Source organism: Morchella importuna, assembly GCF_003444635.1.
Source record: "Morchella importuna strain M04M26 chromosome Unknown Morimp01GS006, whole genome shotgun sequence".
In the NCBI taxonomy this organism is placed as follows: domain Eukaryota; kingdom Fungi; phylum Ascomycota; class Pezizomycetes; order Pezizales; family Morchellaceae; genus Morchella; species Morchella importuna.
The window spans coordinates 1,380,935-1,393,088 of NW_025763403.1; the positions used below are offsets into that span (position 1 = coordinate 1,380,935).

General features: G+C 45.0%; 3 protein-coding genes across 3 annotated transcripts; 2 read left to right on the top strand and 1 right to left on the bottom strand.

Moving 5' to 3' along the window:
* Nucleotides 1–2,744: 2,744 nt before the first annotated feature.
* LAJ45_03179 (uncharacterized protein) lies at nucleotides 2,745–4,510 on the top strand (the record flags this gene model as incomplete). The annotated part of the gene is made up of 5 exons (XM_046112767.1): nucleotides 2,745–2,958; nucleotides 3,037–3,167; nucleotides 3,233–3,355; nucleotides 3,407–3,856; nucleotides 3,914–4,510. 5 exons carry the CDS (start codon nucleotides 2,745–2,747, stop codon nucleotides 4,508–4,510), a joined length of 1,515 nt encoding a protein of 504 aa, XP_045974256.1.
* Nucleotides 4,511–7,003: 2,493 nt separating this feature from the next.
* LAJ45_03180 (uncharacterized protein) lies at nucleotides 7,004–9,205 on the bottom strand (the record flags this gene model as incomplete). Its single annotated transcript, XM_046112768.1, has 5 exons — nucleotides 7,004–7,165; nucleotides 7,227–7,275; nucleotides 7,340–7,416; nucleotides 7,482–9,059; nucleotides 9,119–9,205. The coding sequence occupies 5 exons, from the start codon at nucleotides 9,203–9,205 to the stop codon at nucleotides 7,004–7,006; spliced, it is 1,953 nt and encodes a 650-aa protein (XP_045974257.1).
* Nucleotides 9,206–10,730: 1,525 nt separating this feature from the next.
* Nucleotides 10,731–12,032, top strand: LAJ45_03181 (uncharacterized protein; the record flags this gene model as incomplete). The annotated part of the gene is made up of 3 exons (XM_046112769.1): nucleotides 10,731–11,019; nucleotides 11,071–11,505; nucleotides 11,671–12,032. The coding sequence occupies 3 exons, from the start codon at nucleotides 10,731–10,733 to the stop codon at nucleotides 12,030–12,032; spliced, it is 1,086 nt and encodes a 361-aa protein (XP_045974258.1).
* Nucleotides 12,033–12,154: the final 122 nt, after the last annotated feature.

Here is a 12,154-nt window from a genome sequence, read left to right on the forward strand (position 1 = left end):
GGTAAAGTTCGGTATTGCCACTAATCCAGTATACTCTGGAATACGTGTTCTGGCAACTACCGTATTCTTACCGTATTTCTTCAAATTCGGTATTCTGAAATATAAATATTGTTCAAAATGCTACACTTATATAATTACGGTATCACTCCTATAATCCACGTATATCGGTAATGCTATGATAGTGATCCCACCTCCTTTTTTTCGTACTGTAGGGAAAACTCGTCGCTTTAGCAGGCCACATTACAATTGCGTCCGACAGCGAATTGTTGTAGCAAATGGGAATATGGAAACGATAGGACGGACTTAGGGTAGATGATATAGCACTGCTGCTCCTTACCTCCGCATATCTCTCCTTCTCTCTCTTTTGCTCACTGTCTGAAAACCGCGCTGCTGTTACCAATACCAATATTTAATCAATAAAAGTCTCTATTACCAACAACCCGTTGTATCTAATCACCCCTCCCCCCCCCCCCCCCCGGGGGGGGGGGGGGGGGTTGGTTCAACATACATTCGATAAACCCTTGACGTACAGATCATTAGTAGCCCGTTATTATCTGATATAATTTAAGTTCGTATAAGATCAGATCTTGTTAAACCCCGAAACAGTTTTATTCAGTATAACGATCATAATGACTTTGACTACAGCTGACACTCAGGGGGCTTCATACAATACCATGTTGTTGACATCTCTTCGTTCTGGACAGCCAGTGCTGAAACTGACGTCCGGCCTTTACTACAGGACAGTGCTCTCCAATTTATAGAAGGATATAAGTCTCGAGGCTTGTCTCTGCATAAAAAAAAACAAGGCGGGGCATGTATCTGCAAGTACCGAGTGAGGTTAGTATCCTCTTCTATGTCAAATGAAGGGAAGTCCTATATGGAGCGGTAAATGTGTCAAAAGTAATTTTACCAACGGTAGTAAATCGTTTTACCACCGGTGGTGAAAATAATACCGTCGTTTATACCTTATAATGGATAAAAGCACAGACCTTTTGGCCAAAAGGGGCTATATAATGCCAATGTATGAGTCCTATTGTCCACCGGTGGGGAATTTCACCATTGGTGACAGGTATTTTACCACCGGTGGGAAACTTTCATAAGTGTTGGCATTCATGATTGAACATCTACTAATGAAGTATAGCGCAGCATAAAGATTGAAATTTAGTGTTTATACTGGCACAAGGACTGAAATTCAGTACTTATACCACCGGTGATAAAAAATTTACCAACCGTTGGTAAAATTACTTTTGACACATTTACCGCTCCATAGTTCTAAAGCTGACGTGTACAAAAGTTGATGTTGAGTAAAAACGAGACTTAGTAGCACGTTATCGAGTAAAGAATTCGTTGGTGAGTATATCAAGGTATTATCTCATCCGTGAAGGCCAGTTGCCAATAGGAAATAAATTCGAAGAGCGGAGGGGAAGCCTCATGCACAAAATCTAAGGCATGCGTGTACTCTAAAAAAGATGCGGCCGGGCATAGTCATGATTGGCAACAACAATCTTAAACACATCAGTAGTATACATGCATGTAGTAATACCGATGGAATTATTTAAAGGTAAACGATAAGGTATGGCTTCTTGGATAGTTGCAAACCTTCACCCCAATCAGGGCCCGAAGATCTGGATAAATGGAAATAAAATTCATTGTGAAAGTTCCCTCAGATAGCAAACACAATATCAAGCTCTTGGCAACAGTTGATATTGTAGGTAACGGCATTCATTCTACAACAGCATACCGACTGATCATGTAGGCCATCTTTACAGCTGATGGTTCTGGGCTAGCGCCATGGATGGGATTTGATACATACATGTACAGCCACTCAGCAAAAGTGTTCGTGATATGGTTTTAATGTCAGTGCGCAGTGTGGCGCACCCGTAATATTAATGTTATTAAAGTTGAGATTCAAAACAACGAAAAATATATAATATAGTTTGTGACTATATATAAAAAGAAGATGGGTCATTGATCTTATTCTTCATTAATTTGGGCGCCATTGGTTGGGAAAGTCTTCTCTTGGGGGGTTCTGGATGGTCCGCCGCGGTTGCATATGGAGAATGCAGAGTGGCTGTACTTATGTACAGTCATTTCTGGGTCAACGACGAACCCGGCTCGATGACGAGTGGCTACTTTTTAAACTAATAGAAAGTCAAAACAAAAAAGTCAAAGCGCTTTTGTTAGCTTCTATTAGCTTCGATTGGCCTATTCGCCATCGAACTGGTTTCGTCGTTGACCCGGAGACGACTGTAGTTGGTAGCAGAAAATGAGAACATCCAAAGTCATTCTGGTACTTTTTTAGAAAAGTATATTTTTCATATGTGGTACTGCATGGATACATGCACTATTTGACCCTTACTTTAACACCAACCGAGGCTAAGTTAGCATGTAGTCACAAATTCTCACTCGGTTGTAATGATAATTGCAACAAGAAATCCTGCACCCATTATTGGCCCAGAGAATACATGGATGAATTCAATTACTCCTACTCATTCTCCTCAATTGAAAGCGTTGCCAACGGAAAGATCACCAGTGTTTGTTCCACTTTCCGTTCACGGTCACCCCTTTGTCCGTTTCCAATCACCTCAGTAACCACAAACAGTACGCTTTGATGTGTCACAGCTTTCCACATCGGCCACTGAGACCCAGCCACACACACGTCCTAAAAGAAGACACCAAAGCCCAGCTTGGGTAAACCCCACGAGCTTTTTTATCCGCATGTTACCAAATCCCTACCCCACACTATGATACATGCTGTCACCACAACCAACATCATCACCGCCTACGATGCTGCCACCGCCTACTTCACCTCCCTATCGCGTCAACATCTCACTTCACTCGCAACCCAACCAACCATGAAGCTCCGCAGTAAAAACTGGAACTTTGTCACGCTTCTTACGATCACAGCGAGTCTACTACCGCTAGCTACAGCTTACGAGCTCGCTATCGATGATATAGGTAATCTTCTCCCTTTCCCCTTTCTCCCTTGCTCGTAGCTTGTTTGTTTGTTGATGCTAAGACAGCTTCTGCCACAAGGGTCGGTTAACTATGTTGCACAGCGAGTCGCATACAAGATGATGCAGTACTATCCAGGCAACCGTACTGGCGGTATCCCGGGCCTTTTCGGGGACCCTTACTACTGGTGGGAGTCGGGTGCAGTTTTTGGCGTAAGTAATCAAGCACATAATAATTTAGTAGTAACAGAATGAAGCTCTGATAATTAGTACTGCAGGGGCTGGTCGACTACTGGTATTACACTGGCGACGCCGGGTACAATCCCGTTGTCACAGAAGCTCTGTTGCACCAAATCGGCCCTGATTGGGATTACATGCCCCCGAATCAGTCGAAATCACTTGTAATCTACATTCCATCCCTTCGCACTTGTATATTCTGACTCGGACGTTAGGGAAACGATGATCAATGTTTCTGGGGCCTGACCGTAATCTCGGCTGCCGAGAAGAACTTTCCAAACCCTCCAAAGGATAAAGCACAATGGCTCGCGCTTGCACAAGCGGTATTCAATACTCAAGCTCCACGCTGGGATGCGAACACGTGTGGTGGTGGCCTTAGATGGCAGATCTACACCTTCAACAACGGGTATTCGTACAAAAACACCATCTCAAACGGATGTTTCTTCCAACTCGCGGCGAGACTCGCGCGATATACTGGTAACCAGACATATGCAGACTGGGCTGTGAAAGCGTATGACTGGACGTTTGAATCAGGCCTTTCGACCACCGATTACCGCTTCTTCGATGGCTTCGACACGCAGAGCAACTGCACGTCTATAAATTTCGTGCAATGGTCCTATAACGCAGGGACATATCTAGCAGGGGCGGCGTATATGTATAACTATGTAAGCTCCCTCCCAGCTATCTATACCATCTACTTCATACACCTCTAACACTCCTAGACTGACGGCGACCCCCTCTGGCGTGATCGGGTCGACGGCATCCTAAACATGTCCAACCGCATCTTCTTCACGCACCCCGATACAGGTCTCGCCGACATCATGGTCGAGCAAGCCTGCGAGCGCATCATGACCTGTAACATTGACCAACGCTCCTTTAAGGCCTACCTCGCCCGCTTCTTAGCTCTCACAGTCAAAATGGCGCCCTACACTTCGCCCCTCATCATCCCCAAGCTTCGCACCTCCGCCGTGGCCGCTGCGCGCCACTGCTCATGGGGTACCGATGCCAACTCTTGCGGCATGAAATGGTACCTGAATGACTGGGACGGGATGTATGGCGTCGGAGAACAACTCTCCGCTCTAGAGGTGATCCAGAATACTCTAATTCATGATGTGGGAGTTCCAGTCACCGAGAATGATGGGGGCACGAGTAAAGGGGATCCATCAGCGGGGAGTCAGGGCGGCCCCAGTAGAGGGAGAGAGCAGCAGGCAGGTCAGAAGTTACTAGAGAATATAGGGCGCAAGGACAAGATCCTGGCATGGGCGTCGACAGGAATTATGATCATGATGACGGCGATCTTTGGCTATTGGGTTTACTGATAATGGTAAACTAGCTAGCTGTTAAAGGACCTTTTGTTTTTACTTGTATCTCTTTAACTCCATCGACTATTTTTAGAAAACGTGGTAACTATATGTATTATGACAGTTATTGGCTAGTTACTTGGGTACGTACATACGTACCTAGTTTTAGCATTCCTAAGGCTCTGGGAATATGTAGAAATAAAAAGAAAAAATATTTAGATATGGCAATATTAGTGATATTACTGGTTTGAAATTAATGAGCACTCTTCAGACAAGAATTAGCTGAATAATCACATCGACACGCCGAAAAAGAGCGACCTCTAACCCACCGCACCTAACGAGCGAGCCCGCCAGTCCCTTCCAACAATCCGCCTCAACTACAAGTATATATATACTAGCCCACATGCTATTTCAGAATATCTGTATTGTGTTTTATCCGCCCAGCACCACGATCATTACCAAGTTCCTAAAAGAGTTTAACCCCGTTGCAGCGAGTGATGGATAATGATTGCAACCCCTGCCCAGCATTTACAAGAACTGGTTGAACAGTGTGTTCTTTGATTTCCGTGTGATGTAGCTACTGTGTCTTTTCCAAGCATAAGTGAGTGCCAATGTTGATACCGTGATGATATGAGCAACGTGGTGGTAATTAACGGTGATGCTGATATGACGGCAATGATATTGATTGGGTAATGGTGGTAGCTGGGGGTAAGGAGTATCACTTAGTGCTTCATTACGAAGCCATACCGTCGTAAAGAAGTGTTTATAGCAATCCTTTTGGCCAAAACCGTCTATAGCCGGGCTTAATCTACGATAGTGTATTAGTTGGGACTTGTAGAAGAAAAAATAAAAGCCCCGGGAAGGATTCGAACCTCCATCGTCTCATCAGGATTTTTCGCACACTCGCACAGGCTGAAGTGGATTGTATCTACGGACAAGTGTGTTACCACTACACTACCGGAGCTGCAGGATGATGCCCCTCTTTTTCGGTCTTAACGCCGTGGTCCTAGGGACTGTGGTTGTAGCTTAGTACTTTCAGAGCGAGGGAAGCTGGTGGGATGCCACACTCTTCTTGCATAATACAAGTATGTACTTGATGTATGTACTAACATCGCTCGAGCAAAGTAACGGACTCAGAACCAACCACTGTGGTTAGCTGTAGGTGAAATTAGATACGTTATTGCTCATGCGATTGTAATCCGACATCGTGTTATTCAAGAATCAAGCTTCTTGGTAGAGACCAGATCTGTGGAGCGAAACATCACCATCTCAACCACATACGTATACTACAAATATCGAGCGAGAAAAAGAACCAGCGGCCATGAAAATCAATAATCTAGCCCAGCCGTACACTGTACCCATCATCCCGAACCTTCTCTTGTCACCAACAAGTAACCCCCAAGCCGTTTCAAAAGCGAAGAGATTCATACTAGGTCTCTTCCCTCCTTTTAATCTTTCCTCTATCTAAATTCCCCCCCAATGGCCACGGTCCTCTCCCGCAAAACTGGCACTGCGGCCTTTTCCAGACCCCTCTACCACGCCCCTTTTATAGCTTTGAACTATCTCTAGGGTACGAGAGGAAGGCTGTTGCTATCTAGAGTAGTACCTCCCGGCCTTCCCACATCCCCCCTCCTCCCCCACCCCACTTCACTTACTTCCATCTACAGGGAGTGCTAGGCACCTATTGACCCTTATGTTATGGCGAGAGATTGAAAGGAGAGATTCCCTTATTTTGGTCTTTCTTTGTCCCCTTTCTTATTTGGTTTTCTTGGGGGGACGGGATTGTTTGTCCGTGGATGAGCTCCCCCCTCCTCCCCCTTTGCTACATACCGCGCACCCCGCGATAATAACTAGCCAGTTAGAGCATATCACTAAATCTTTCAGAAGAAATTAACCGTCAATAAAAATCCACTCAATAAGGCATGATGTTTCCCCAGTCATTGTGGGCCTGGGTCGTACGTTTACCGCCCAATTTTCGAGGACAGTGAATACGAGTGATAATTCATGATTTAACCCCTGAGCTGTAACCTCGGGGATGTTTAATCACACCCGCCAAATTCCTCCTTCTCACGCCTTTCGCCAATTATACAAACGCGAAATCGTAACTCGTCGCCAAGGTATCCCCAATATCTCGTAGCCCATGAATGAGCTTAAAGGATTTATTCCTTAAAAAATATATATACTGCAGATAGATAAGAGGCACTAGCCAACGTAGTGAATAGTCTCCACAATGTACCTAAGACCAACTGATTCGTGCTTTTTAGGCCCCTGCTCTCTCCTCTAACGCATACATAGCGCAAACGTAACCCGCAACCGCAAATACGTCATACGCCTACTCCCTCCCCCGGCCACATGCAATGCAAATTGATAAATTGATAAACGACAAAAAGCCCGCCCATGCCCAGCCAATCGCAAATCGTTATAGCCAACTTATTGGCTAAGAGAAAAAATAGAGAGAAAACTACATGCATCGCGTCATAATAGTATAAAAAAAAACCAAAGCTAAGAATCCTAAGCTTCCAAAAACTCCCACAGAAAATCCGGTTCCAGGTATCCGTGGTGTATGATGTTAACCAAATAATATGTTTTTGTGATTTCAGAGATCAGCTTCGATGATGCTGTCCGAGAGGGGTAGACTCGTCCCCATTCGTTCCAGATGCTGAATGCTTCGTCCTGATTCATAATTCGTGAGCATTGATTCTTCGGATAATAGGATCTCATTAGTATATCAAACCTTCCAAGCCTTAAAAGAAACCTCTTCTATGATTGTTGGAGTAATGATCCTAAATTGCAAAGAGGCAACGGTTAATAGTCGTTATTGAAATGGTGAAATGAGAAATTTCATACTCTTTGCCTGGAAATACACCCCAGGTCACTGCGTGTAGAGAGTCTTCGCCTGTGGGCACGTTGGATTGATAATCCCCCTGTAAAAAAAAAAAAACGACTCCATCAGCAAAAGGTCTCAATCTATTCGAAGATATAAACCTACGTTCTTATTTGCAGCGTAATAGGACATCTCTTCCAGCTTGTCCAGCTTTTCTTTTAATGCTGTCCAATCGTCCGGAGAACAGAAGAACTCGACAAACGCCTTCTGGAATACAAATCCACCCTTTGGACCCCATCCGAACAATTCATCCGTACTCTTCGCTGCATTGACTGCAGGCTGGGAGGCAACGGTCCATCGTCCCTTTGTATTTAGCTTTATCAGGTGCTCCTGAATAACTTTACTCTCAGAGCTAAGCTCCTGCTCACTCCATGGAATGGCTTCCAATTCACCCCTTATGTGCTTGACAAAAAGAGCAGAGATATCGTCTGTGGTCACAGGGTATGACCAGAGCTTGATCGCTTGTGCTTGAGAGAGATGCAGTGATGGGCCGTATCCATCAATTTCACCAAAGGCAGGGGATCTTGCGTTACCAAAACGACCGTTAGGGTAATCATCCCAAGTTGCTTCCCGGCCGAGTGAACCTTCACCTTCAGAGATAGCAAGGGCTACTTCCGGTGGCCTATTTTGCTCGGGAGGCTTTAAGAAACCTGCTTCTGATGCGAAGGCGTGCCCATACGATTCAGTTATACCTGAATCTGAGTCAATGATTACACGATTATGGGGATCCGAAGTGACGGATGAGGATCTTCGGTCGCGACGATTATTGCCATTAGTTATTGGGCCATCAATCTCCTCGAAAACCGATTCTTCTGGTGCAGGAATTAGGTTGGTCCGCTCGAGTATGAAAGAAACGGCTTTCTCGAGGTTTAATGTGTAGAAATGGAAGCCTCTTAACTGCGTTGACTCGGTGGATTTGATTTTCTCAATGATTTCCGAGACAATGTTGACACCTTCTCGTTTGACACCTTCATCATCACCTTTGACGTCTTCAAGCCTTGTTAAGATGTCTAGAGGTATTGATGCGCCACTGAGCTTGGTGATTCTCTTCAGCATCTGGAAGCTCTGAATAGGCATCATCCCCGGAATAATGGGCAGATCCCTGAAGACTCCCGAGGGCTCGTCTCGCAACAATTTCTCGAATGATAGATACTTGTCGACGTCGTAAAAGAGCTGTGTCATAATGAAGTCTGCTCCAGCCTTGACCTTCTCAACTAAAAATGGAATATCGAATTCAACATCCTGTCGTTCAGGACAAGCCCCTTCGACGTGTCCCTCGGGATACGCCGCCACACCAATGCAAAAGTAGTCTCCGTGTTTCTCACGAATATACTTGACCAGGTCAACCGCATATTCAAACTCTATCCCTGAAGTGCCGTTTGCCGTAGCGTCGCTTGGTGCGTTTGAATATTCCTCATTGCGTGGCGGGTCTCCACGCAACGCAAGAATATTCCTGATGCCAATTTCCTTCGCGGCTTCCAGCGTCTCATCGATAACGGCCTGCGACATGTTCGTACAGGTCAGATGAAGGCATGTGGTTAGTTCGAGTTGTCGTTGACAAAGCTCAGCGAGCTGCAGTGATTTTGTTGCCGTTGAACCACCGGCGCCCCAGGTGACATTGACGAAGAGGGGTCGAAGAGCGCAGGCCATTCTTCTAAGGCGAGCTTCGAGGTTATCAAACCCCTGAGAATTGAGTGAAATTAGCTATGTTACCTTCGTCATGACTTGTATTCGTTACGAACCATAGTTGTCTTTGGGGGGAAGAATTCGAGGCTGTGGAATGGCTCGCCTGGCCGCAGTGCGGCGACTTTATCGGTAATTTTCAACATCCCGAACTACTAGGCCTTTAGATTGTTCGGTTCGAATGATGTAGAATTTTGGTATCGAGATGTAGCCCTGAAGTGAGTTTTCGACTCCAGTTGAGTTGCTGGGTGTTGGTAGCTCTTTAAAGGTGGAGCGGCAAGTGCTATGTATCACGGGTCAATGCGGAGCGTGTGACACCGAGCGGGCCTACTAGCATTAATGACGTGAATCAAATGAAGTTAGCTGAACTGAAACCTTCCAGCCCCAACCCTAACGCTATCAGTAAAATTTAAGACCCTTTATTCAAGGCCATCCCCCCAGATGGATTATTTACATACCCAAGTCCTCAAATAAGATTTTACCTGCTGTAACTGATCACAGCAAATATTGCAGAGCATAATGCCAAGACTTTACGAGTTATGTTAATAGGTCGCCCGCCTATCACCGCCCCAAGAGATTGAGAAAATCGACATTTTTATACATACCAGTAGTGGTTCGATGGCCCGAGTAAAAAAATAATGCCCTGGTGTCTAACAACGAGCACTGATATGACCAGATTATAAGGTGGAGGAGTCATCGGGTTAAGGCTATAGCTTATAGATTACAGTTTACGTATTCATTCATCTAGGTTCTTTTCGTTCGATCTTTTTAAAGAATACTATCATTCCATATATATAATGGGGGAGAAGAGTGGAAGCGGGTCGATATATAAGATCGGGAATTCTCTTTAACGGCCGACTACTGTACCTACTTTCGCAATTAGGCAGCTGAAAGAAGGCAGGTGGTATATTGCGTATATACAAACCCGGCGAGAATTAGCTCTCTCCATTCGCGAAACATTTCCCCGTCAACCTTTCCATCATAATCACAATCTAATCATGAGATCTTGACAGTAAAAATAAAATCCAGGATCGGACAACTAATTGATTTATGAAAGAGTAACAGAGAGTAAGGACTGTAGGATAATACGTTATAGCTGATCGTTTTACGAATATTATCCTAACTTATCAAGTAATATTCTCAGATCTAGACCAAAGATTCTTTTGTTATAATAGTCGAGATCTCGAGAACGATACGAAGAGAACTACCAAAGAATCCGACCGAGTGACATGATGTGATTTCAAGAGCTCGCCCACAGCAAGGAAGGCGTCCTTCTGAAATGGGAAGATATATATACAGATATATGAGCGATTTTATTAATCTAGTAACAAACGCTTGTAATTGCATCTATGCATGTACGTACCTACTTCGTAACGCGTAAAAAAGCTGAGGGAAGGAAAAAGAAAGGACGACACTCTAACAGCTGGAGTGAGACAACGAACCGACAAACATGGCAGTTACATGCAGCTGAGAATGAAACAGTATTACTATTATGTACCTACACTACATGTACATGTACCTATCCAATCACAATAATATTAGCACTGCTGTCAAATGTCCGTACCGAGTGATAATATATGATTCAACTCTGTCACGCCAAGATTGAGGCTGCAAAAGCTTATCTCAATCCCTCCCCTTGGTGTCAAAGAAACTCAACCGGCTCCATCAAAAATGTTCTCGCCGATACGATTCCGAGTTGGCGCCCATGCCCAATACTTCCATACTTCCCGTAGTCATCTCGCAACGCGCCTTCGCCCCGCTTTTGCTATTCGTCACAAGCAACGGATTGAAGATGAGTGGCGACACAGGGCTCCCGAAATCCCAAACGATGTGCTCCTCTCTGCCCATAAGTCAAAAGCACTCCCATTCGGTCCTGCTGTTGCAACAAGGCTTGTAGCAGACTATATGCCAATGATGGTAAAGGAACCGAATGAGATTAGTGGAAGGGCTATATGTGATGGTATCTCGAGGGTTCCGTGGTTTTTAAATTAAGAAGGGCTAATCTAAGTAGAGCATAATATAACCCCCGCTGATCTAACACGTCTTGCGCTCGTATTGATACGCTCGGCACCTAAAGATCCTCCTGTACAAGCCCAAGCAGGCCTCCATCTCCTCTTTACGTGTTCGACTCTTCATGACCCAACAGCTACGATCGAACTGCACAGACAACTTTCGAATATGAAACAGATTCCTCGCGTGGTTCAAGATCTTCGTGATATTTCTCAAATATTGAGGAAAATTGCTTCTGAGCACGAGTATCCTGGTGCTCTGTTCAGGATGGGAGAGATGGTAAGCCAATCGGGAAAGGAGATAGAAGCGGAGAAGTGGTTCGAGAAGGCAGCAGAAAAGGGAGTTGCAGCGGCGTGGACTTCACTGGGACGATTACAGCAGCGACGAGGTGATACAACAAAAGCAATAGCTTCGTTTAAGAAGGGGGTAGAACTCGGTATGTTTCTGGATATTGGTACTTGTGGGAGTAGAGCACGATATTTCAGTTTCTTGCCTTCTACTATGAATCTAAATTCACCCAATAGCTCCATCTCTCTGAGACCCAATCACTGAGACCCAATCCGAAACCAGTAGCTAATCAAGTACATGTATTTACTCATAGATGACCCCTATGCTTATCTCTATCTTGCAATGGCGAAAGATAACTCCCCTCAAAAAGAAACATATCTCCTCAAAGCTGCCGCCTCGGGCGTCATTTCAGCTGCCCATTCTCTTGGTGCGCACTACGCCAAAACTTTCAAACCCTTACTTGCACGTGAGTGGTTTACTCTTGCCGCGACAGAAGGCTACGCTGCAAGCCAAATGAGCCTGGCAATCATATTACGGGAAGAGGGGAAACTATCTGAGGCTCTGGAATGGCTTGTCAAGGCTAATAAAGAGCCTGGTCAGATAGGGCAAGTTTCGGAGAAGATAAGGCGAGAAGTTGAGTTGGAGATGGGGAAAGTTAAGCAGAAGAGGGAATAGGGTCTATGCTAACCTCACTGATGGAGATATCTAGACAAGACATGATTGTTAGAATTCTATGTACTCTCCTTGCAAGTCTTGACATTCTGTCGAATCTACATTTATTGCCAACCGGCATATTT